The sequence below is a fragment of the Antechinus flavipes genome, chromosome 5 (assembly GCF_016432865.1).
Source record: "Antechinus flavipes isolate AdamAnt ecotype Samford, QLD, Australia chromosome 5, AdamAnt_v2, whole genome shotgun sequence".
Lineage (NCBI taxonomy): Eukaryota > Metazoa > Chordata > Mammalia > Dasyuromorphia > Dasyuridae > Antechinus > Antechinus flavipes.
In genome coordinates, this window is record NC_067402.1 from 183,759,409 (window position 1) to 183,785,005 (window position 25,597).

The following is a 25,597-nucleotide window of genomic DNA, read 5'->3' on the forward strand; positions in this document are numbered from 1 at the left end:
TCAACAACTAGAACAATTAAGACAATATTTTCTTTTCTATTCTACATCAGAGCTGTATTACAGCTTTTATATATTTGGAATAGGAAAAAAAATCCATTGATCTAGTACCCTGCTTCCTTTCTTCCATTCTTTCCATCCCAACTTGGTACAGTACTTTAATGGGAGGGTAAACGATAACATCAATATTCCTATTTCCTTGTGCAGAATTGCAATTACTTGATGTATGTTCATGCCTCTTTCTTTAATAATGAAGAGTTATTAGATGCTAATAATAGACTAGTGACACATAGTGAAAGCAATTTTTCTTTCTGAGATAGTCACCAAAAAAAAAAAATATATATATATATATATATGTATATATATGTATATATTGTACTTGCATTTAAACTAAGTCCAACCAGCAAAAGACAAACCAAACTCTTCAGGAGTGGTGTACTTTCTGTCCTCTGTTCTCTGCAGAGTATCTCATCATTTATCATGTTTGGTTGAATTTGGTCCAATATTTTAATTGTCCAGAAATAAGCAGTCCAAAAGACACTGTAGGCTCATTAAGGCTAAGTCTTCCCAGTGTTTCTACAAGATAAAATATATCCTCTTTAATGGCCACGTACTGCAAAGCAGGGACCTTCCTTGGCAAAATGGCTAGTAGGTTCTTCCCGCCCCCAATAATCCTGAAGCAAGGGAAGGTGGGTATACTTCATGTTCTCTCCTGTGAATGAAGGAAAAAAGAATACAATAAGCATTCTGTGCTTGGAAAAGGTCCTGTCCCCTCAGTGAATGGGTTTGGATGACAAAGTAATACACCTATAAGTTTCTAGTCTCCTCCTAACCCTGTTACTAATTTACTTAATTTTTTTCAGCTAGAAGCAACATTCCTAAGTCTCCATATTCTTTAAATTTCTGAAAGACTCTTCCTTTCTTGTAATGTTCTTCTCTAAAATTTGATATTCTCTGGGAGCAGATTTCTTGGGGGGCCTCTGGAGGCAGATTTAGTTTCAGTTCAGTGTAATAACCCCAAATGCAGCCAGGGGTTAAAGTCCAAATCCTTTATTGTCTTCTTCACATCTTGTCTCCTTCACTTGGGGCTTGGCTAGTTTTTCTGGAGGCCTTCTGCAGTCTTGGTACCTACAGCATAAGCTGCCTTCTCTGGCTTATGAATATCCCAGACTGAATCCTGGTTGAGGCTTCTAGTGGGCTCATCCTCCAGTGGGCTTCTTTGGCCCTGAGAGCTTCTTGCTTATATGCTGTACACTGAGTATACACCAATCATTATATCACTAGGAAACCATTATTTGTTGTAGGATTAAATCAATGCTAAACTAGATTTAACTCCCGTCTCCTCAATTCCACTTAGTGCCTTGTTTCAAGTTCTGGCCTATAACATCTGCTTGTAGGATCAGATAAATCATACTGAACCATGCTAAATTAGGTAATTATTGTCTCTATCAATTCCAGACTTAGCACCTTGCAAGAAACCTAACACTTTCTTGTTATTTGTTCTTTCTTCTAGCCTTCCTCTTTCTCTGACAAATTTTCCATTTTTTCTTTTTCCCTTTCTTCCCAAGTTGACCTTTTTTATTAACCAGACATAATCTAGAACTGAAGTGATTTTTAAAAATTTGTTGTATTTATAGAATGAAACTTTGTTATCTATACTCTTGGGTTTTTCTTTTTTTTTTTTTAATTGAAGAATTAGCTATATGGCATTTGCCTCTCTTGAAGGATCAATGAAAAATTAAATTTTCTTTTACTGTCTGACATAACTTCCAAAACACAAGTTTTCATATTCAGTGTCATATTGAACTACTTGCTCTCACCCTATATAGCTGCTAAGTCTTGTGATATCTGCTCATCGTCTCTTATACACTTCTCTCCACAAGGCCACAGAGAAAAGTTACTGGAGGTAATAAGAAGAAAGGGAGAGGATGAAAAAGAGCTATCACAGAAGGTGACATTTGAGCTGTGTTAAAGGAAACCAGAGAAGCCAGGAGACAGAGGCAAAGAGGGAGATTTTTTTCTTCCTTTTTTGTTTTGGCTGAGGCAATTGGGGTTAAATGACTTGCCTATAGTCATACAGCTAGGAAGTGTTAAGTGTCTGAGGCTGGATTTGAACTCATGTCTTCCTGATTTCAGGGCTGGTGCTCTGGTCTCAAGAGGGAGAATTTTCAAGGCATGAAAGCCAGTGAAAAGTACAGAAGAGAGAGATAAAGTCATTTATGAGGTATAACAAGTAGGCCAGGTGGTTGGAACAAAAGAATACATGAGAGAAGATACATAAGAAGACTGAAAAGTTAGGAATCAGCCAAATTAGGAAGGACTTAAAAACCAAACAGATTTTATATTTGATCCCAGAAGTAATAGGGAATATTATAATATACTGAGTAGGAATATGTATGTGTGTACATGTGTTTGTGTGACAAAGCCAACCCTGAAATTTAGAAAAATCATTTTAATAGCTGAATAGAGGATGGATTAGAGTTGGGAAAATCTTGAGGCAGGCAGACCAATTAAAAGTACATTGAATTGTCAGGTGGGAGATAACCAGAGCCTGAATCATGGTGACTGGTTACTTTGTTATTTTGTTAGAGACAAGATATAGGAGATGTGTTAGGAAAGTAATAATAATATTTGACAGAAGATTGTCAAATGTGGGGTGAGTTCAAATCCAGTTTATTGGTATGTGATCCTGAGCAAGTTACTGAGCCCTATTTATCTTAATCCATTGGAGAAGGAAATGGCAAACTACTTCAGTATCTTTGCCCCCCCCCCAAAAAAAAAAAAAACAACTCATCAATAGTGTGGTATGGGGTCATGAAGAGTCACTAGTCATGACTGAATAATAATAAAGAAATGCTATTGTATTATTTTATAACCAAATTTATTCTTATTAACTCTCTCTTCCTTGCCTGTACAATCCAGCTCCTCTTCTGTAGTGCCCCATTACCTTGATCCAGACATTTCTATCCATGTTTACAGCTGAAGTTAGTATGATGGATGTCTGGAAGTCAGAATTACCATTCCTCACGCCATTACCCAGAAATATTAAGCACATACTCATATGTGCTTAATGCACATATTGTGCACATTAGCACAACACCTATTATTATTAATTATAATATAAATTATTAGTAGTATTAGTCTTCAATACTTACTATTCAGTATCCTTAACTAGGATTTGCTAACATTCTCATATATCACATCACTGATGCAGAACTGTCTCTTTTTCTTCATCCACATCAATTGTACACACTGATGGATAAAAATGTATTGTTCCTAGAGTAAAAGAGAAGTATGAAATCTTCAGAATCAGGTTTTCCTATACAGTCCTAAGACTATGATATCAAAATACATTTTATCAACAATATGCCAGGAAACTATGGTCATGGATCTGCTAAACTTTGATAGATGGTTTTTGTGCTGATCTTTGCATAGAGAGGGAAGTCTAATATCTCAAATTTGCTAATCTGATACCTCAGTTAAAAATGTATTTTTCAGTTCACTCCTTCAAGTGATTGATCAAAAAATATGCATCATAGAATCTTGTGATTGAAAGGGAAATTAAAAGTTTATGACTTTAATGAATTAGTGTGGTAACAATAGAAAAGACAGCTTATTTTAAGTCAAATGACCCAGATTCCAATTTTAGCTTCACTTATGATTTTTATAACATCATGCAATTCACTTAATGGTGCCTCAGTTTCTCCATTTGTAAAATGAGAGAATTGGCTTTCATCACAGTCCTAGAACTAGAAAGGACTGATGATTTCTGAGACATCTTATACCTCTAAACTCTGTGATCCTCTATAAAGCATGGATGCTCTCTATAACACCAAACTCGATTTAATCTTGATATACATACATTTATGATAGCAACTTAGAATAAAAAGTCACTTTATATTATCTCATTTGATCTTCACAACAGTTCTGCTCTTAGTCAAAATTACTAAATAATACACTAAAATTTATATGGTATTGATGAAATATTTACTCCTTTAGCAGAGAGGGAAAGAAAACAAAGTTAAACTAACTTTAATAATCATCAAGAGAAAAATTATTAAAATAAGAAGCTACCAAATGGTGGACCCATCTCTCCTCTTTTTTTAACCACTGTCATAGCTATACTGCAGGTATATTTTCTTCCTCAAGATATCCTACATGGGTTTTGTTTCCTAAAGTATCAAGTCTCCTCCTGGAGATCTCCCCTTCCAACCCGTGGTCCTTCCATTTTATTATCTTAGGCACCAGAATTATCAGTCAAGGCTCTGCCACAAGTCTTTTGATGTTATAACATCAAATAGCCTGCTGCAAAACCTGTTAAACAATGTTTAGTAAGTCCTTTATTTCTGGGTCAGGTGCAAGACAATTCAAGGGGAATTTTTTAAGGCCACTAAAAGTATAATAAAAAATTCTTTTTATTTGGTTCTTGCTTCCTTCAAAACAAAAAATGGTAGAATAATGCTAAGTGAATACCATGTTCTAAGTATAAACTGGACAGAAATGAGAGGCTAAGTAACTAGAAAATAGATGACATGTTCTCAAGAGTTTTGAAGTAAGTGAAAGATGAACATGTGAAATTGTTGTCTAAGATGAATATACTTTGTTCAAGGTCACCATGTTAACCGTGATTTTTTTTTTTTTTTTTGGTGAGGGCAACAAATGACCTTTCTGCAATTCAATGAAAAGAGCTTGGAAGTTGGAATTAAGAAATTTATGACATTGAGCAGATATGAATTTTTTTGATTTCAGTTTCCTCATTTGTAAAATGAGGAAATTGGGATGAATTTTCTCTAAAGTCCTTTATAAGTCTAAGATTCTGATCCTTGACTTCAAGTACTTTTTCTGCCAATTATAACAAAAAATTTAGGTATGAATCTATCTAAGGAGGGACAGGCAAACATTATGAATTTAATGACAATGTATTTGAATTCAAAGGGGAGAAATGATATCTACCTAGCATCTGGAGTTAGATTGTACCTAAATATAATCCTATTATTTCTCACATATTAAACAAATTGTTGTGTCCAGTATGTATGAGTATATGTGTTGGAAGTAGAGGGAGAAGGAGAGAGAAAGACAGGCTGACAGACATAAAAAGACAGATAGAAAACAGGAGGAAGAGGAAAAAGAGGAGAGTTGGAAAAATCTAACAGAAAACAGCAGTAGCTATTTTTTTAAATTATCCTGACATCTAGTGGTCTAGTGATGCAAAACATACGGAAGAAAACCACTTTTGTTCACTTGAAATTTTAAAAAGATCCAGAAAGCATTCAACTAAAGTGTTCCTCCCACACACTCCTTAGAAAATGGGGTCATTGTCTACCTGATTTTAAGATGTTCAGAATCTAAACTGATTGACTAGGATTATAGGAAGGGTGCCTGGGGTGTTTGTACTTACAATAATTCATGCCTACTTCCACTTTTTGCAAATCAGCTCCACTTTCAGGCTGCTGGTTGGCACCAGATTTTGATTATTATTATCACATCCTGCTTATATATTCCAAAGACACAAAGATGGGGGTGGGCTAGGGTATTATGTCCAATACAAGATGATGAAGAATGTCATTGCACATTTATCAAAGGTTTTTCCACGTTGTGAAAAATGAAAGATCCATTTAAATGAAAGAAGAAAACCTAACAATGGAGGTAGAAAAGCAATGGGCAAGGTAGGTTGGGGAGGGGGGAGAAGGGAAGGAGAGAGAAATAGGTTTTCTTCCGAAATCATGTACCAGATGTAGATTAGATGGTAATCCACCCAGAACCTATCATTGGTTGTGACACTTGCATAGAGAAAAACTAATGAAAAATTCACTGAGTCAAATCCAATATTAACAATTTAAATGAAATTTGGTCATCACTCTTACATGTTTTATTTTATCATGTTTTAACTTGTGGAAATATTCTTGTTTAGATACTTTAGTTTACTCATAAAAGCTAATTTCTCTTTTGGCAAATGAGGAGGATGGTCTCAATAATCTTGAGATGATTTTCAACTTTCAATTCTACAATTCTGTGATAAATGTTATAATAAAAAATCTTGACACCAATAAAATTATGATCATTTTAGAACAAATTTACTTCTAGAGACTCATAACAGTATGACATAGTTAATAAAGTGCTGAATTTGGAGGAAGATAGGGGATTAAACTTCTACTTTTAATCTTTACGAGGTATGTGACTGGACAAAACACTGTTTATGAACCTATTTCCTCATCATAAAATGGGGGTTATAATAATACCTAGAGTACCTATAGCATTTTTGTGAGGTAGAAATAAAAATATAAAATAAAAGCTTTTTTAATGCTAATTTTAGTTTTAATTGCTTCTTTTATGGTAGGATGACATCAAAATACATGAAAACACAATTATAGATAAAACCAGGATATTTGCGATGCTGTTTTCATGTAGATGATATGTTCTCTTCTGAGAGCAAAATTTAAGCATGTACATTAATCAAGCTCTTACCTCTGTCTGCACCATGGACATTCTGTATGATCTCATGTCTGATACCAGACCCAATATGTCAACATATTCATGATCACAAACATGTTGTAGCAGTCGATCCAGGGCTATGAATGTTCCTGTCCGTCCCACACCAGCACTGCAATGTTGTTTAGATCATTTTATTTGTAGTTGAGAATTATCAATTATTTTTCTTTAAACATAATTAGTACTACTAGGGAACATATTAATCATGTTCTCCCACAGTATTTTCCACTTTAATACTTTAAAAAAGCTATATTTTAAAGAGATGCAGTTATTCTTCCTGGTGTTTTTCCCCCACTTGGAAGATTGTTTTTTGCTGTTGATACTTTTTTGGTGAACTTGCTAAAGAGATGATGATCACACATTCACATGGGCTCTTAGTTCTCCAAACAAATCAATAATTTATTGAGCCTGTATTATAGGCTTAGCACTACTAAAGTCAATTGGAATACTAGACAAGTTGCTGACATCGTCTGTATCTTTAAGGGACTTGTGAGTTTATATCTTCCACAGTTCACACAGGAAGGTTCAACTTTCCAAATTTGGTTGTTATTGACATTTTTGTACTTATGGGATCTTAGCATTTTTGTCACTTTGGGTAAATGGGTAGTATACCACAAAGGAAGATCTGATTCTAAATTGTTAGAACTACAGCCCTGGAATATTTCAGTATGAAGTCTGTGTGACAGGCTAGTAGTAAAACCCTAAAGATCAGTACCCCTTGATAGAAGGTAAAGGAATTCTCTCGAAGGCAGAATCTTCAACTGATTATGGAATAACTCCTTCTTCAAGGACATCTTGGACAACTGTTTCTAAATAGAATTGAATATTTGGATCAAATCATCCAGATTCCAAACCCTAGGACTCTTAGGATCATGGGGTTAGGGGTGGGATGGAGAATAAAGGATGCATGTATTAGAGAATTTATTGGGATATCTAGTGTTCTGTATGAGTTAGCTCTTCTTTGCTATCAAACAATTGCTTCACATATTTACTGAAGCATCTAGGCAAAGAATGGTACTAATAGAACAATAATAAAGCTAATGTGTTCAATAATTCTGATGTTTGATCTTTAAGTCTTATGAGCTGAACTAAATGATATGAGCTTTCAAAGAAAGAACAATCCTAGTCTGAAAAATCTGGATTCATATTATTCATGTACAGTGATCTTAAAAGTTAAAAGACTTGGCTGACATAAAACCATATGTAAGAACAAGCATATTACTAGGCAGAAAATAGATAATGACTTTTGACAACTGGATTTAATTAACTCTTGTGCTTGCTTAAATTTATCTGCAGAGCAGACTCAAAACATCTCCAGTTTGCTACAAAAATTCCACAGAACTCTGTGGGTCCAACCTATTGTAGCTTTTTGGGAGAGTACCTTCAAAATGAATTTTGTAGCCGAAAGAATGATACATTTGATGCCATCAGACCCAAGTTCAAAGTCTGCCTCTGCTACTTATTTGTGTGACTTTGGGCACAAGTTTTTGTTTCCTCGATGAAAGAGAAGTATTAGAAAACCTTGAATTCCTCTTCAATGTCAACATCTATGATCCTATTATAAACTTGACAAAAATCTGTAAACATGAACATTTCCATATACAAAGAACAGAAAGGGGGAGGTTGTTCATGAGATTATGAATCTCTCTTACATAGTATTATTATATATATATATGTTTATACATATATATTATAAACTTAATCTGGCATTATGTGTCCTATTTTTCTATGTCCTATTCTGAACTTTCTTTTATTTTCTTTTATGCAATTTTAAATGTCTTTAACATTTCCTTCATTTTTATTTCATTCTCATGCCATCCCTCTTCCCTTTACAACTCCCCCTCCAAAAAAAAGCCTTCCCTTATAATAAGGAGACATAGTTAAGCAAAATAAAATTGCATATTGATTGTGTTTGAAATGTGTGTTTCATTCTACATGTACAGTTCATTTCTTCCCTGCCAAGAGGTGAGAAGCATACTTATCATTGGATTTCTGGACTAGTGATTGATTGATCTTTGCACAGTTCAGAGTTAAAATTTCAAAGCCATTTTTCTTTACAAAATGTCCAAATTGTTCTACTGGTTTCTACATTTCATTCTGTATCAATTCATACAATATTCTCTGAGTTTTTAAAAAATTTTTCCTTTCATCATTTCTTTGGTCTCAATAGTAATCCTTTACATTCACATATTTTAATTTGTTAGCCATTTCCCAATAAATGGTTACCTACTCTCTTCTCTATTCTTTAATACATCAAAAAGCATAGTTATAAATATTTGTATAAATAATAAAAGATATAACTGTAAGTAGTTGTATAAATTGATTCTTTCTTTCTTTGAGCTCTTCCAAGTTACTTTCTATAATAGAAAAATCCACAAAAGTATGTCTTTGTTCTTCCAAAGCCTCTCAAAATATTACAATTTTCCTTTTTTGCCTTGAAAATAAAAGAGGTAATTACAGAGGGGGTTTTTTTGGTCCTAAACTAGAGAGTTTTTTGGCATAGGTGCAGACCTTAGTAACTAGGAAATATGGTTTAAAAAATAAAAGCTTGTTGTTGATTAATGGGAACTCAGAAGAGATTGGTCCAGTAATGCATTCAGGAAAAAGTAAATGAAGAACACATAGTTTCCAAGTGACATGTAGCTGGGTAGGAGTACTGCATGTGGATAGTAAACAGTACACAATTTCATAGGACTAAGAGAGAGAAGCTAGGTAACATTTTCAAAATCGAATAGTACTCATAATAATTCTGAAAAATATTGCCCTTAAAGGAAATCTGGTATTACTTTCATTGAGAAAAAAAAAGCGCACCCCACCCATTGCTCAAAGGAAAACAGAAATGAATAAATTACCTGCAGTGTATGATCATGGGGCCTCTGCTCTTTGTGGAGTGCTGTCGGACCATCTGTACAAACTGCATGATGCTTTCTGCAGCATTTGTAGTGGGCACACCATGGTCAGGCCAGGCAGTGTAGTTAAAATGCATGACATCCTGCATCTCATCAGCCTTTTGTAGGAATATGCCAAAAAAAGTGTTTCAGTAACTTTTCTATGTGATTCAAGCACTTTATCAATAAATACCAACCGTGTGAGATGCACTGTGCTGGATGCTAAGGATACAATGAAAAGAATAAACTAGTCTTTCTTCTAGTAGCTTACACTCCATTAGAGACAACATGAACACATATAGTTACAGATCGAATCAATACAGATTATTTGATGAGGAGGCACCAATGAGATTAGGATAGGATGAGGGTTGTAAAAAAAAGCCTCCTATGGGGGGGTTCTCTTGCTAAAGTATGACTGATACTGAGCTCATAAATATAGAATTTTCAGTGGAAAGATAAAGGTATCCCAATTTTGCTTTATGTTACTTGGTTTTTTAAAATAAAATTATTTTTATTCTCACTTCTAAGTTCTTTCTTCCTTTCTGTCCTTCCCCATCCACTGAGAAGGAAAGACATACGATATTTATTATATATATGAAAAGAGGCAAAACATATTTTTTGAATAGATATCTACTGAAGAGAGGGAAAGCAAGAAAAATAAAGAGAAAAAATATGCTTCAATGTGTACCCTGAGTCTATCAGTTCTTTAAAAAATGAGTCATCAGGAATCCTTTGGTATTGTGGTAGATTTCTGTATTGATCAGAGTTACTAAATTTTTCTTTTTTTCATAATTATAACTTTTTATTGACAGAACCCATGGCTGGGTAATTTTTTACAACATTATCCCTTGCACTTACTTCTGTTCCGACTTTTCCCCTCCCTCCTTCCAACCCCTCCCCCAGATGGTAAGCAGTTCTATACATGTTAAATATGTCACAGTATATACTAGATACAATATATGTGTGTAGAACTGAACAGTTCTCTTGTTGCACAGGAAGAATTGGATTCAGAAGGTAAAAATAACATGGGAAGAAAAACAAAAATGCAAACAGTTTACATTCATTTCCCAGTGTTCTTTCTTTGGGTGTAGCTGCTTCTGTCCATCCTTGATCAATTGAAACTGAGTTAGATCTTCTCTTTGTCAAAGAAATCCACTTCCATCAGAATACATCCTCATACAGTATCGTTGTCGAAGTGTATAATGATCTCTTGGTTCTGCTCATTTAACTTAGCATCAGTTCATGTAAGTCTCGCCAGTCCTCTCTGTATTCATCCTGCTGGTCATTTCTTACAGAACAATAATATTCTATAACATTCATATACCACAATTTACCCAGCCATTCTCCAATTGATGGGTATCCATTCAGTTTCCAGTTTCTGGCCACTACAAACAGGGTTGCCACAAACATTTTGGCACATACGGGTCCCTTTCCCTTTTTTAGTATCTCTTTGGGGTATAAGCCCAGTAGTAGCACTGCTCGATCAAAAGATATGCACAGTTTGATAACTTTTTGAGCATAATTCCAAATTGCTCTCCAGAATGGCTGGATGTGTTCACAATTTCACCAACAACGTATTAATGTCCCTGTTTTCCCACATCCCTGCCAACATTCCGCATTATCTTTCCCTGTCATTCTAACCAATCTGACAGGTGTATAGTAGTATCCGAGTTACTAAATTTTTCACAGTTGATTATTTTACAATTGTGTTATTATGCAGATTGCCCTAGTTGCATCAATTAATATGTCTTCCCAGGTTTTTTTTTTAAACTATCTCCTTCAATATTTCTTAAAACACCATAGTGTTCCATTTCAACAACTTGTTCAGTCATTTCCCAACTGATGAACATTCTCTCAGTTTCCAATTCCTTGCCACTGGAAAAAGTAGTTATAAATACTTTTGTACATGAATGTCCTTTTTTTTCATTGAGTAGCAATATTGCTGTGTCAAAGAGAACACATAATTTTATAGCCCTTTGGGCACAATGTTTTAGAATGGTTATACTTGTTCACAAATTCACCAGTAATGTATTAGGGTACTATTTTTTTTAATATTCTTTCCAGTATGAAATGTTTTATTTTTCTCCTCATCTTAGCCAGTCTGATGACTGTTAGGACTGTTTTATTTTGCATTTCTCTAATTATTAGGAATTTTGAGCATTTTAATAGATAGATTGATAGCTTTCATTTCTTCTTAACACGTGGAGAATGGCTACTATTTTTTATAAATTCATCTTTAATATGCTTGAGAAATGAGATCTTTATTAGAAAAACAGTAGTTTTCCCCTTGGTTTCCTACTTTTCTTCTAATTTTAATTGCATTAGTTTTATTTATGCAAAAATCGTTCTGATTTTATGCAATCTAAATTATTCATTCAGCTCTGAACCCTCTAGCTTTCTTGGTCATGAACTCTTCTTCTATCCATAGATCTGATAGGTAATTTTCTATGTGTTCTTTTAATTCACATAAATATTACCCTTTATGTCTAAATCATGTATCCATTTTGAACTTATCTTGGTATATTGCATGAGGTGTTGGTCTATACTTAATTTCTACCAGACTACTTTCTAATTTTCCGTGTGGTTTTTGTCAAAGAGTAATTAGTTCTTGCCTCAACAGCTTGGATTTTTGCTTTTATCAAGTACTAGGCTACTATACTCATTTGCTTCTTATTCCTCCTTACATTGTGGAACTAATACAATCACTGTTCAACCATCCTATCTTTTAATTCACTACCAAATTGTTTTGATGGCTATCACTTTGTAATATAGTTTGAGATTTGTTTCTGCTAGATCTGCTTCCTTCACAATTATTTTCTTTAATTCCCTTTATAATCTTAACAAAATTCATTCATAGGAATTAGTTCTCCATAACTGCTTTTTGGGTGATTTTATAAAGGGAATTCACATATCAAGCTAGGGTTTGGGCTACATGATTTCTAAAAGCCTTTATATTTGTACATGGTCTTCGTATATAGTTGAGGGTTTTATTGTCCCAATCACCTAGAACCTAGAATACGCCTAGAAGATGAATAATTGTGACCATACAATGGGAAAGCATAGATTACATTAAAAATTGGTTACTGAAGGTTAGGTGCAGATGAAAAGAGCTCAGTAGGAAAAGTTCAGTATCTAAAATAATCAGCAGGACAATAAAAGTCAAAAATTATAATGTGACCTTGATCCTTATTTTTAAATAAAATGTTTTAATGAGAGTCATGAAGGTAAAAAAAAAAAAAACCTTTACAAATATGAAAGATAAGAAGGTAGAATCTATCAGAAGTGTCAAATGAATTGTGACACTGCATAATACTGAAGAAAAAAAGGAAACATGGTATTTATCAACATTAATTAGGCATATGAATCCCTTAGAGAGCTCAGATGCCATAGGCTACTAAATAACTTTTCCTAGAGAAGTTTATGATGGGTAGGTGGATAGAATGCCGGACTTGGAACAAAAAAGAGTGTTGAAAATTTATTTCTGGCACTTTCTAGCTGCAGAACCTAATTAACTTTTTTATCTTGATCTCTTTATCCTTATATGGGGATAGTAATATCAGCCATACTCATTTCATAGAGATTTTGGGGAGGATCAAATGAGATAATATATAAAAGCACCCTGCAAACTTTAGAGGATTATGCAAAGGCTTATTGATATGAATAATGATAGTGAAATATAAGACAGCATGTAGAATATGGAAATCACTTAATAAATATATTTACATATTCAACTGAGATAGGTAATATTATAAATCCAACAAAGCACAAGTCTTCATTTGATCAAACAAGACAGCAAAAAGAAATCAGCACACTTCAATAGCACATAAATTACTGGAATAAAAATCTCTGTTCATACTCTTTGTCCCCCAGTTTTTTACAATGTAGTTTCCCATCTGTTCAGTGTAGGACATTTGAGTGTGATGATATTTCTCTGGACTTTACCACATCAGTACCCATCATACAGACCAAATGAAAGATTTAATTTACTCTAGGCCTTCAGAGTACATTTCCTACATCAAATGAATTTGAAAAATTAGGACACAAAGATTGCAGAAAAATAAAGTGTTAGTTAAATATTTATTCCCATTTTCAGAATTTTGAATTGTCATTAGAATTTGTTGCCCTTATTTGATTCCAATCACCAAAATTAAATCTTTGAAAATATTAAGAATCTTGTGATTTTTTTAAACAAATAAATCTAGCCATGTCATTCCCCTTTTCAAAAAATTCCTTGCTATCCAATATTAAAATAAGACAGGAGTTCCTCTGCAAGCCGGGGAATACATTGACTGAGTGACATGGGGAAAGAGTCTGTCCTATCCTTCTCATAATATTCTTTCCCAGAGCCCAGGATAGATTTCAGAGGGGCAGGCTGTTACTCTGTGTGTGATGATCTTTCCCCTAGAAATAGTGGAAAAGGAACTGATGAATTCTCAAGCTAGGATCAAAAGCACCAATTTATATCATTGATGAGATGTTTCTATATTGATTAAGTGAAGTACTTTTGCAAAGAAATATATCACCAAATATAGAATTTGTTATACTATTATCTTGATATTTTACTAAATTACCAATGCATTAAAATAATTATTACTGTCAACCTTTTAGAAGAGTTCTATTGATTTTTCTACTGTAGCCAGCAATCCATATTAAATCAACAAATATCCACTAAGTCCTTATATGAATAATGTTTTTATAATATAATTAGTTGAATAGGGCTGTTTCTAGAGAAAGAGGAAAGGCATTAGAGCAACCTAATGAATATTTTCTATTATATTTTCCATTTTATTGACTCAATTCAATTCATTTCTTCAAACATGTATTGAGCACCATCATAATGATATTAAAGTCTTTTGAACAGGTCAATGGTATAATTAGAGCTATACATTAGGGAAAAATAATTCTGGCATCAAGTGAAAGAGGAACTAGAGTTGGGAAGAACCTAAGCACAAGGGGTTCAATTCATATGATCATAGATTTAAAAACTGAAAGGAACTTAAAAAAAAAAACAACTCCAACTGTCTTATTTTACAGATGAGGAAACCGAGACACAGTGAGATTAAGTAATTTCTCTAGGATCACACAACTATTGAGAATCAAAAGTAGAATCTGAACCCAAATTTTCCTTACTCCAAGTTTACAACTCTAACCACTAACCAAACACCTGCCTCCAGCACAGAGATCTAATATTCCAGAAGAGAGAAAGTGAGCTAGTAATTTTCTAGGTTTTAATATAATTAGGATAGCAGTAACCAGATTAGAAAGAAGGGGGAAGACATTCCAAAAGAGATGATGTCATCTCTTTTTATTTTATACTTTCTCACTTGGTGATCTTATCCATCCAATTTCCAATTATTGTTATGCAGATTACCATATATACCATATATGCAGACATACCATATATACCATATATGAATGAATGATTAAGTGCTTATTCTGAACAAAGCAATCTGCCAGGTGCTGGAGAAACAAATAAAAAAGTGTGACAGTCCCTGCTTTTAAAGAGCTCACTTTCTATCTGAATAGATATTTTTATTTTTCTCCCAAGCTCTAGTCATGCATTTCCTACCATCACATAGATATCTCAAATTGGATGGTACAGGCATCTCATACTCAACATATTTAAAACAGATCTCATTTTATTATATTTCATCTCCCCCCACAACCATTGAAAAATCCCTATCCTCTTTGATATTGTATGCACTGTTATTACTCTTTAGGGGTATCATCATCTTCCCAGTCATCCAGATTCATGGGTATCACTGATGTCATTCTTGACTTCCTATTTTCAGATTCAATCTTTTGCCAAAATTATTTTGTTCTTCACAACACCTCTTATAAATGCATCTGTCTTTCTATTCATACAGCCACAATCCTAGTAATGGCCCTCATCACTTTTCACCTAGAATATTGCAATAGCAGTCAACTTGGTCTTCCTGACTCAGCTTTCTCCCTATTCCAATGCATCCTCCAAGTTGCCAAAGCGATAGATAATTTCTCCAAAGCATAGATCTGACTGCCACCTCTGCTCCAAGTGCTACAGTGCCTCTACATTGTCTCCAGGATAACACAAAGAATCTGTTTGGTATTTAATGCTACTCATTACTTTACCCCTTCCTGTCTTTTCAGTGTTCTTACAATCTACTACCACAACTATATCAACTATCTTCCAATTCCTTGAATAAAATATCTCTTATTTCTGTATCTCTGAATTGGTTGTCTTCCATTCCTATTATACTCTGGGCACTTAACCTCTGCTTTTTAGTTTGTCTCACTTTTCCTCCCAAGACTCAACTCAAAGTTTTTCTTCAATGGGAAGCCATTCTAGTCCTCCAACCTGTTAATGCATCTCTTATTAAGTTATCTTCCATCTACTCTGCTGATATTCTGTATATTCCTAGTTATTCAACTAATCATTTACATCTATTAGAATGTATGCTTTCTCCTTGGGAAATTAAGCCAAGGCAGAATAATAGTGGCTGTTAAGGCAGATAATTAAAAGGCTGAAGGTTGATTTTTTGGTAAATGATCTGTAAAGGAATGAACATTGTATTGACTATGCTCCTTACTGTATTAGCTTGAGAATGTCATGTAATTTTTCTGGGCTTCAATTTACCCATCTGTAAAATGGGCATAATAATATTTGTACTCTACTTCACAGGATTACTTGAAAGTGATCTATATGATATGAAATACTTTGTAAATATGACCTATTTTGTTAGCCTGTTGTTATTGTTAATGTCATTATTCTAAAATAGATTTAGTTGAGTATGATAGCATATACATTTTTTTGTTTATTGAGAATTCTTGGGAAACAAAAGGTTCATATTATTAGTGTGTCCCTTATCCAACCATATGAATTATCAACTTTCATTAGAAGAAGAGAGATAAGGAACAAACATTTATTAAGAGCCTGTATTCCAAGCACTGTGCTTATCATCCTAATATATTATCTCATTTGATCATGTAATCAAAATTGTACATTAGGAAGATAAATCTGATTCTTTTTGTAGGAACTGAAGGGAAAGGGGAAAGGTCTAAGGATAAAGAACTCATTTCACAGAATCATAGATTTTGAGTTAGAAGGGACTGAAGACTGGAAGATATACTTAGCATTTTAAAAAATATGGTAAATATGATTACTGTCTGATTATTGGACAACAATTTTCACTGTCTTGTAGATGTGCAGAAGAAAGCCATTTGATAGGTTTTTTGAGATTTTGTTCTAATCCATAATTTTCTCTTCCTTCTTTGGCATTGGAGTATCTCTTCTTCATTTTTGGTCTCTAGTTTCTTGACTCTACTCTAAGGGGCAGATTTTCCCCTCCTCTTTTTTTCCTACACTTTTTTCTTGGTGGTCTTATCTGATGGGCCCATATAATTTTTTTTAACTAGCCCTAGTTTCTCTCCTAAGCTATGGTGCAAATAAACAAATAGTTGTTGCATATTTTAAATTGAATGTTTTGTAGGCAATTCAAATAGATTTCCAAATCCTAGTCTTACTTCAAAACAAAACTCATCTTTCCCTCACACACACAAAACTACTTTTTCCCAAATTTTTGTATTATCATTGAGGGTACCACCAATCTTCGAGTTACAACAGATTCAAAACTTTGTTCATCCCAGATATCCAATCCCTTACTAAATATCATAATTTTTTGGGGAACATGTTTCACATAGCCACCAGCCTAGTTGAACCTCTTATAACTTCTTGCCTGTACTATATCTATGAGCTTCTAATTTGTCTCCCTGCCTCAAGATTCCACATATTTCAATCCATCCTTATCACAACTAACAAAGTGATTTTCTTAAAGCACAGGATTGATGTCATTCCTTCTACGTATCCTACTAAATTCTAGTGGCTCCCCAACATCTCCAGGATCAAATAAAAAGCTCTTTGTCATTTAAACCTTGTTTCCACCCAGCCCTTTCCTCTTTTCATTCTTCTTACATTTCAGATATTGTTTGGTGAAGTCACACTGTTCTTCATACATGATCCTCTATGTTATACCTCTTTACTGCTACATAAGTAGTTCCCCAAGCCTAGACTATTCTCCCTCTCGATTTCAAACTCTTAGAATCTTTTTCTTCCTTTCACACTAGGCTCAAATGTTATCTCCTTTAAGTCTTTTCCTAAACTGAGTGGATACCCATCAATTAGAGAATGGCTGAATAAGTGACGGTATGTGAATGTTATGGAATATTATTGTTCTGTAAGAAATGACCAGCAAATTATTTCAGAGAGGCCTGGAGAGACTTATATGAACTGATGCTGAGTGAAATGAGCAGAACCAGGAGATCATCGTACATGGCAATAACAATATTATATGACAAGCAATTCTGATGGACGTGGCTTTCTTTAATAATGAAATGATTCAGGCTAGTTTCAATGATCTTGTGATGAAGAGAGCCATCTACACCCAGAGAGAAGATTGTGGGAACTGAGTGTACATCACAACATAACTTTTTTTAATTTTCTTATTCATTTTCTCTCCTTTTTGATCTGATTTTTCTCAAGCCACATGATAATTATATATATTTACATATATCAGATTTAACATATATTGGATTGCTTGCCTTCTAGGGGAGGTGGAGTAAGGAAGAGAAAATTTGGAACACAAAGCTATGCAAGGGTCAATATTGAAAAATTATCCATGCATATGTTTTGAAAATAAAAATCTTTAATAAAAAAGTTTTTTCCTAGTCTTCTTGCCTCTCTCCATCTGGTAGTGCCATCATGTCACTATTTATCTTGTATGTTCTGATTTACCTTTCATTGGAATGTAAGCTTCTTGAAAGTAGAGATTGTTTCATAGTTCTAGTGTTTAACACTTTCAAGATATTAGGAGATGCCCTGATACTGGAGCTAAAGTCCAACAAGCTGTCCCCTGAGATTGGTGTAACAATAATCCTTTGTACTAATCCTCTAGATGATCTTACCTTCTGGCAAAGTCATGTAATTATTGTACTGGTTTGACCAGCACCAAGTGTTCTCTGAGCTCAGATGAATTCTAGTTATGCTATGAATCAAAGTGTCTCATTGTTGCATTACCCCTCCTTGTCAGGACTATGGCTCACTCCATAACCATTGGAATGAGTGTTGAGATTTGGCCACATTAAAGTAGGTCCTCTCACCAGGGATGGACCCCAGTCCATGTGTCTACATCCCCTCCTTGCTTGCAAGTCATCTCCCTCACTTTGAAATTAAATTTCTGTTTGATTCCTGACTCTATTGTCTCTAGCCTGCTTTGTTCACTCCAGCTGTGCACAGGTTAATGGACAATTTGGGTGGGTTGACAGCACAGTTCTGGCACATAGGCAGCCCCTAGCAAATACTTATTGGTTGATTGATGAATGGATCCATGCTACTCTAATAAATATTGAAAGGAATGGAAATATGACACCAAAGTTCGCCTATAGATTATAGCCTGGAAAATTTTACATTTCAAACTCCACAGGCATCAGTGTCTTGCTTGATTGCTAGTCTCTTCACCTGATAAGAGAATTCCCCAACTATGTCCAAAGGGCTATCAAATTGTGCATATCCTTTGATCTAGCACTGTCTTTACTGGGTCTGCATCCCAAAGAGATCTTAAAGGAGGGAAAGAGATCCATATGTGCAAAAATGTTTGTGGAAGCCCTTTTTGTAGTTGTAAAGAAACTGAGTGAATGCTTATCAGTTGGAGAATGGCTGAATAAATTATGGTAGATGATGTTATGGAATATTATCATTCTAGAAGAAATGATCAATCAATGTGGCTAAATCTTGATGTTCATACCAATGGCTATGAAGTGAGCCATAGCCCAGAATGATTTCAGAAAAACCTGGAGAGACTTACATGGACTGATGCTAAGTAAAGTGAGTAGAACCAAGAGAACAATGTACATGACAACAAGATTATGTGATGATCAACTCTGATGGATGTGGCTCTTTGCAAATGTGGCTATTCAGACCAGTTCCAATAGAGCTGTAATGGAGAGAGCCATCTGCACTCAGAAAGAACTGCAGGGACTGAATATGGATCACAACATAGTATTGTCATTTTTTTTGGTTGTTGTTTACTTGCTTTTTTTCTTTCTTTCTCATTTTTTCCCTTTTGATCTTATTTTTCTTGTGCAGCATGATAAACTGGATTGGATTATTAGACTGGATTACTTGCTGTCTAGGGGAGAGGAAGTCTCCCCTAGAGACTCCTAGGGTCAGGGAGAGGAGGGAGAAAAATTTGGAATACAAGGTTTTACAAGGGTGAATATTGAAAAACTGTCTTTGAATGTATTTTATATAAAGCTATTATTTTAAAAAGAGAGAGAGAGAATTCCTCCATGATCCCTGCTACTTACATAGCTGATTCGGAAACTTCTATAGGCCCAATCACTATGTTCTTCTTCAGAAGTCATCTCTACTGTAATGTCTCCATAAGCAATGGGTTCTTCAGTAAAGGGCCAGTAATGATCACATTTTACCTGCAACAAAAAAGGACCTATGTTTTCAGAACTATGAAAATGAATGATAATAAATCAATTAGGCTATTTTAAGAAAAGACTAGAAATTTATAATCTTATTTGATTCTCTCTCTCTTTGGTCTTCAAACTTCATTTTACTAAGGAACAAAGATCTAGACTTAAATCCAACCTCTGACTCCTGTGAAATCTCTAACTTCCCTAGGCTTTGGTTTCTCTGTAGAAGAAAGGAGTTAGTCTAGGTTACCAGAAATTTTGCTCAGTGTTAGGCATATAAATATGAAAATTAAATCATTTCTGTCCTCAAAGAACTGAGATTCTATTAAAGGAAAAACATGTACCAATATAACGAGGTACAAAAAAAATGCAAGAGATAAAATTATTTAGTGGGGAAGAAAATCAAGAAATATGTCACATAGGAAATAATCTTAGACTGAGTTCTGAAGGAGATTAGAAGTTCTAAGAGGCAGAAGTGAAGGATGAGTGCATTCTAGGTATGTGGAATGGCCTGTTCAAAAGCAGAGATACAGTACCAAATGTGAAGAACAGTAAGTATATCAATTTAGCTGAAGCATAGAATGTATGGTGTGGTAATTTTCTTCTTTTAAAATAATATAAAGGTTCTCTCTAGGAGAAGATTTCTCAGGGAGGTTTTCTGGAGGCAGCCTTAGTTTTGGTTAAGAGTAATAATCACCCAAAAGGCAGCCAGCTGGTAAAAATGCAAATGTTTATTTTCTCCTTCAAAAGAGCCCGGTTAGTTGAGGCCTATCTCTCTGCTTGGTTCCAAGAGCTCTTGCAGATTGTCCTTTGCTTCTGCCTCTGCTTTCTTCAGCCTCCAGCCAGCACAAGTGGAAAATGGAATGAATCTCTCTTGCCTCAGAGAGAGGGCTTGTGGGCTTCCTCCCAGAGTGCTCCTCTCCGACCCCAGTCAATGTTCCAAAGTAACTCTCTCTAACCAGAAGTAACTAACTCATCCGAAGCTAAGAGCCTCTTTATACATGATCTCCCAAAGGTTGACTTCTCTTTCTGGAGACACACCTAGGGGAGGTGTGAATTCACAAAGTTACACAGTTTACTTTGTTAATCTCCCATACTTGTGAACTCCAGTGAATACTGGTGTGAACACAAGCATTGCATCAATTATTTCTACTTTAGTATCTTGTTTCAGGTTCTGGCTCAAAACATCTCCTTGTAAGATCAGATCAATGATACTGAACCATGCTAAATTAGATAATTATTGTCTCTATCAACTCTAATGATTTAACAGTTTGTAAAGATTCCAACAGTATGGCAAGGAGTTATGTATAATAAACAGAGTAGTAGGGTGGAAACTGTGATGACCGCATATTTAAAATCAGCTGGAGTCAGGAATTCAGGTTAAGGGAAAAATCTTCAATCTATTCTCAGTAGAGGTGAGGGGGTTTGTGATAGCAATATGGGCAGACAGGGGGGGATCAGAGATGATCGCAATAGCAATGCGAGCAGCTGTGTCAAGACACCAGCCAGCAGTCTCTCCTTCCCCTTCCCTCTCCACTTCCCTGCCTCCACTCACCAAAATCGTCATTTCCTATATAATACATGAGGACTTGCACAAAGAGTGGGTGGGGGCCATTCTTTCTCCAAGCACATATATTAATAGAGTATGGTCCAATTACTATTTAGCCTCATGTGCTTGGGACCTCAGTGCATCAACCCGAGCCTAGACCATTACAGGAAACAGATTGGGAAATATTTAAAAAATAAAATAGAGGAGCCTATATTTCATCATAGAGCAACAGGAAACCGCTCAAGCTCTTGGATTTGGGTAATGACTTGGTTCACCATGTACTTTAGAAATATCACTAGATGCTATGTAGACTATTCTTTGGAGCGGGGAGAGAATAGAGCCTGGGAGGGTCAATTAGGAGGTTACTGAAATAAAACCAGACAAAAAGAGTCGATGAGGGCCTGAAGTTGAGTAATAGGCACATGAGGTGGAAAAAAAAGGTTATGGAATGAGGGATTATGCAAGTAGGATTAATAAGAGTTGGCAACTGATTGAATGTAAGAGGGAGGTAAGGGAGTGCAAAGAGTAAAGCATGACAACTTGTGAAACTGGGTAACTAGAAGAATAATGATTGCCTTGATAGAAAAAGGGAAGTGAAACTTTTTTTTCTGAATGTTAACTATCTGTATTACTGTGGGACTGTCCCCAGCCTAAGTTTCAATTTTTTGATTTGTAAAATGAGGATAATAAACCTGTAATTCCTTTTTATATATTTGCAAGAGTCAAGTGGGAAAATGCATATAAAGCAGTTTTGCAAACCTTAAAGAACTACCAAGAGCAACTATTATTGTTCTAGAAAGCTCAACCAGCAAACCACAAGCTAGAGCAAGATTCTACCATACTGGAAAGATTTTTATCAAGGGCCAAGGAAAGGTCTATATTTCTGGAATCTGAAGAATAGCTTAGCTAAGTTGAAGCTGACTCTGGGGAATGTGGAAATGGTTCAGGTCAAACAATTTGCTCTTGGGTCAGAAACAAAGTAGGACTAGAAAATTATGAAGGTAATCTGCTTCAGAGGTTCAGAGAAATGATGGTATTTCTGAAAATTGAGTCTCTGTGTTGTGATCAGAAGTAGCGTATTTGAAAAAGTGAGTATAGCTTCACAGGGTGGATTACTTTGCAAGCAATAAGACTCATTTGGATAAAAAAGTTCTATCAAAATCAAACACCCTAATTGATGTTAAAGTTTTATCAATAGGATTACGTATTGAAATTTCTTTCCCAATACTTACCATATTTTCTATCTATATCTATCTCTCTCTATATATATCTATACATATATATAATAAACAGCATATAAATATATAATAATTATAGTAAAATACCTTTACTTATAGACATATAAATACACACAAGCCCTGTTTTCAATAGAAACTAAAGTTTCTATTGATTTTCCCACATAAAATAGAACTTAGGTACTTACCCGCCTTTTCTCATTACACTGAGTGAGCATGACAATAATCTGTGACTTCTGCTGAAGAACCATCTTCCAAAAGTCATTTCTGGTTTCTGGGAGGGGTCCCTGTGTGGCAATGTACTCCTGTGGTGAATTATATCCCTGTTTTAAAAAAAAAAAAAAATGTGGTAGATACATTACCCATAGGCTATTGCCAACATTAACAACTCCTGAGTGAGCAAAGTATAAGCACCTGCAGCATTAGCATGGCAGGCCTGATTAAAATAAAAATTTGACTCTGACTATATACATTTTTAAGATTAAATTTTGAAAAAAAAATTTAATGTTATAACCACCCAAGCTAATTTAAATGATTATATAGAACTTTAGGATTTCCATCGTTATTTCCAAGGCAACCTGACGATTTCTGTCTTTAGTCTTTTTGAGCAGTTGGTTGGATTAGCATCCCAGAGACTCAGCTGTTGCTATTTCAGCTAGTTCAGATCCCTGGCTTTGAACAATCACAAAAAGTAGAGGTAGTTATTGGCATCATTTCTATTTCAACTTACACTAAAAGTATGTTTAAGTAATATTTGAAAATGGAAATAAAGATACTATGATTTTATTCATTCATTTTTACTCTGTGTTCTGAAAAAGAAAAATGGATATTGTCCATTAAATAATAGGGAGGGTAAAAGAATTGTGAAACTTTTTAAAAATATTTTTTCCCCTGGAACTGACATTTCTTTCATTTTATCTCCCAGTATTTCATTTTTTTTTGAATTTTATATTATCTGAATGTATGTCTTATATTTCCTTTAACTTCCATTATTGAAACCTATGCCTTTAGGTATATTTGTATTATTTATGGAAGTCTGTTCAATTATTCAATTATATATGTATATTATATATATTCTAATATTTGCTGATTCTTTTTTACTTACAGGAATATAGTTGGCATTGATGTAGTCTGCACCTTCCTCTTCATTCATGGAGACTAGTCTGACACGGCTAAAGTCATCTGTAAAGATACCAGAAGGAAAGGAATTATATTCACATTTCTTCATGGAAGATGGGTGCTGAATAAGTCCTCAACTCAAGTGTGGGCTAAGTCAGCAAAAGTCAAAGAAACCTTTAGAATCATGAAGGAACATGAGTACCAGCTGGGCAAGGGTCACATGCCTCCTAAACTTCAAATTGTTTTCATTTAGATTTTTTTTTAGGTTGTAGCATAACCCCCAATACTGTTGGGGATTTTTCCTCACACGAATTATCTAGCTATATTAGACATATTCCCTATACATTTGATTTCTGAACCCAAATATAGAAGTTTATATTTTTCCTTATTAATATGTTAATACAATTAAATCTCAATTCATAAAATGTCATTATTCTAGCCTTTTTTGATTCCTGATTTCACCACTTAAACTTAACAGTTTCATGTCATCTAAAAGTTTCACAAACATATCATCACTTGAAACATTTTCTGAGGAGACATGACTATATATGTCATCTAACTCTTAGAATATTATAGGAATTATGAATGTCCCTTTGCAAGAGATAACTTGAGGGTAGACCTCTCTGGTGACCAAGACATCTTCTTTCTGATTTCACAGATCCTGGGATGGCCTTCATGGTACACTTCAGCACAGAGGAAGAGTGGAGTCTGGCTACAAATGGAATCTTTAACTCTATGCTGTGTTGTCTGTTCCTAAAATACAATTCCTATTACAAAAATGCTCAGATTGAATCTAGCTTGTCAGTTATAAGTAGGCATTTCAGATAAATTATCCTTCACTTTTTCCTTCCCAATATGTTAAATAAATATCAATGTTATGGAAACCCTTATTTCAATCTCAGATTGAAGCTTAATGTTTTCAATGAGTGTTAAATATCCATAATTTTCTTTAGTATAGTAGCACCCATTTATTACCATTTCTTATCAAAATGAACAGCCAGCAAAATTTTAACATGATACAACAAAATTTTATCATAATTAAAAAAAAACTAATAAGCTATTAAAAACAAAAACTTTGGCCCTTGATATATATCAGCATGACTGGGACAATGTTCAATATACTCACATGGTAGAATATTTGTGTAACGGTTTTTACATCTATTCAGTGGAAGATCAGCAGCAAAATGTGGAATATCCAGTCCAATTAGCTTCAACTCCTATTAAATGACAGAGAACAGAATTCTGAGATAATATTCTAGAAGTTTTTTCATTACCTAAAAAAAGATAGAGGGTCAAGATACCCCTTACATTGCAGGAGATGAAATTAGAATTAAGGAAATTTCACTAAATATCTGGGAAGTATTATTAGTGTCCTTTGAAAATTGGAGCATGGACACAGTTCCACTGATTTTCCAAGGGAAATGACAGTAATCTGAGGACCAACCTAACAAAACATAGAAAAACAAAGAATGGGTCCTAATAAATATAGTTTCTTTCTATTTCCATTGGGATCATTGTGGAATGATGAAAAAGAGCATAGAGAATGCTAATTATTTCAGTTTTAAGAGCCTCTATAAATAAGTGTTCTTTGTCTAATGACCAATGAATTCCATCAGTATAGATATTCTTATAAAACTTGAAGCCAGAAAATAAAAAGTAATTGCAACTGAAAAAAGAATGATTTAAAGATTCTTATTATAGAGACAAACAAAAAAGTTGTCAGAGTTGGTTCAACATGTTACCAAAAGCAAGAAAAAACATTGTGTCATATGGTCTTGATCCTCTTGCTTTACAGTGCTTATATTGAATATAAACAAGAAATCATCATGAAGATAATTTAAAATTACTCATCAGCATCTGTT

The 25,597-nt window shown here is 34.4% G+C and overlaps 1 protein-coding gene across 1 annotated transcript in view; it reads right to left on the bottom strand.

Moving 5' to 3' along the window:
* Positions 1 to 357: 357 nt before the first annotated feature.
* PTPRO (protein tyrosine phosphatase receptor type O) overlaps positions 358 to 25,597 on the bottom strand; it is a 112,040-nt gene continuing 86,800 nt past the window's right edge. Inside the window, exons 20-27 of the mRNA XM_051962428.1 lie at positions 24,862 to 24,952; positions 23,722 to 23,798; positions 22,805 to 22,939; positions 19,716 to 19,838; positions 9,339 to 9,493; positions 6,463 to 6,598; positions 3,153 to 3,273; positions 358 to 709 (exon numbers count right to left, since the gene is read on the bottom strand). Of these exons, the coding sequence (XP_051818388.1) occupies positions 3,169 to 3,273; positions 6,463 to 6,598; positions 9,339 to 9,493; positions 19,716 to 19,838; positions 22,805 to 22,939; positions 23,722 to 23,798; positions 24,862 to 24,952 (822 nt within the window). The 3' untranslated portion in view covers positions 358 to 709; positions 3,153 to 3,168. The remainder of the gene's footprint in view (positions 710 to 3,152; positions 3,274 to 6,462; positions 6,599 to 9,338; positions 9,494 to 19,715; positions 19,839 to 22,804; positions 22,940 to 23,721; positions 23,799 to 24,861; positions 24,953 to 25,597) is intronic.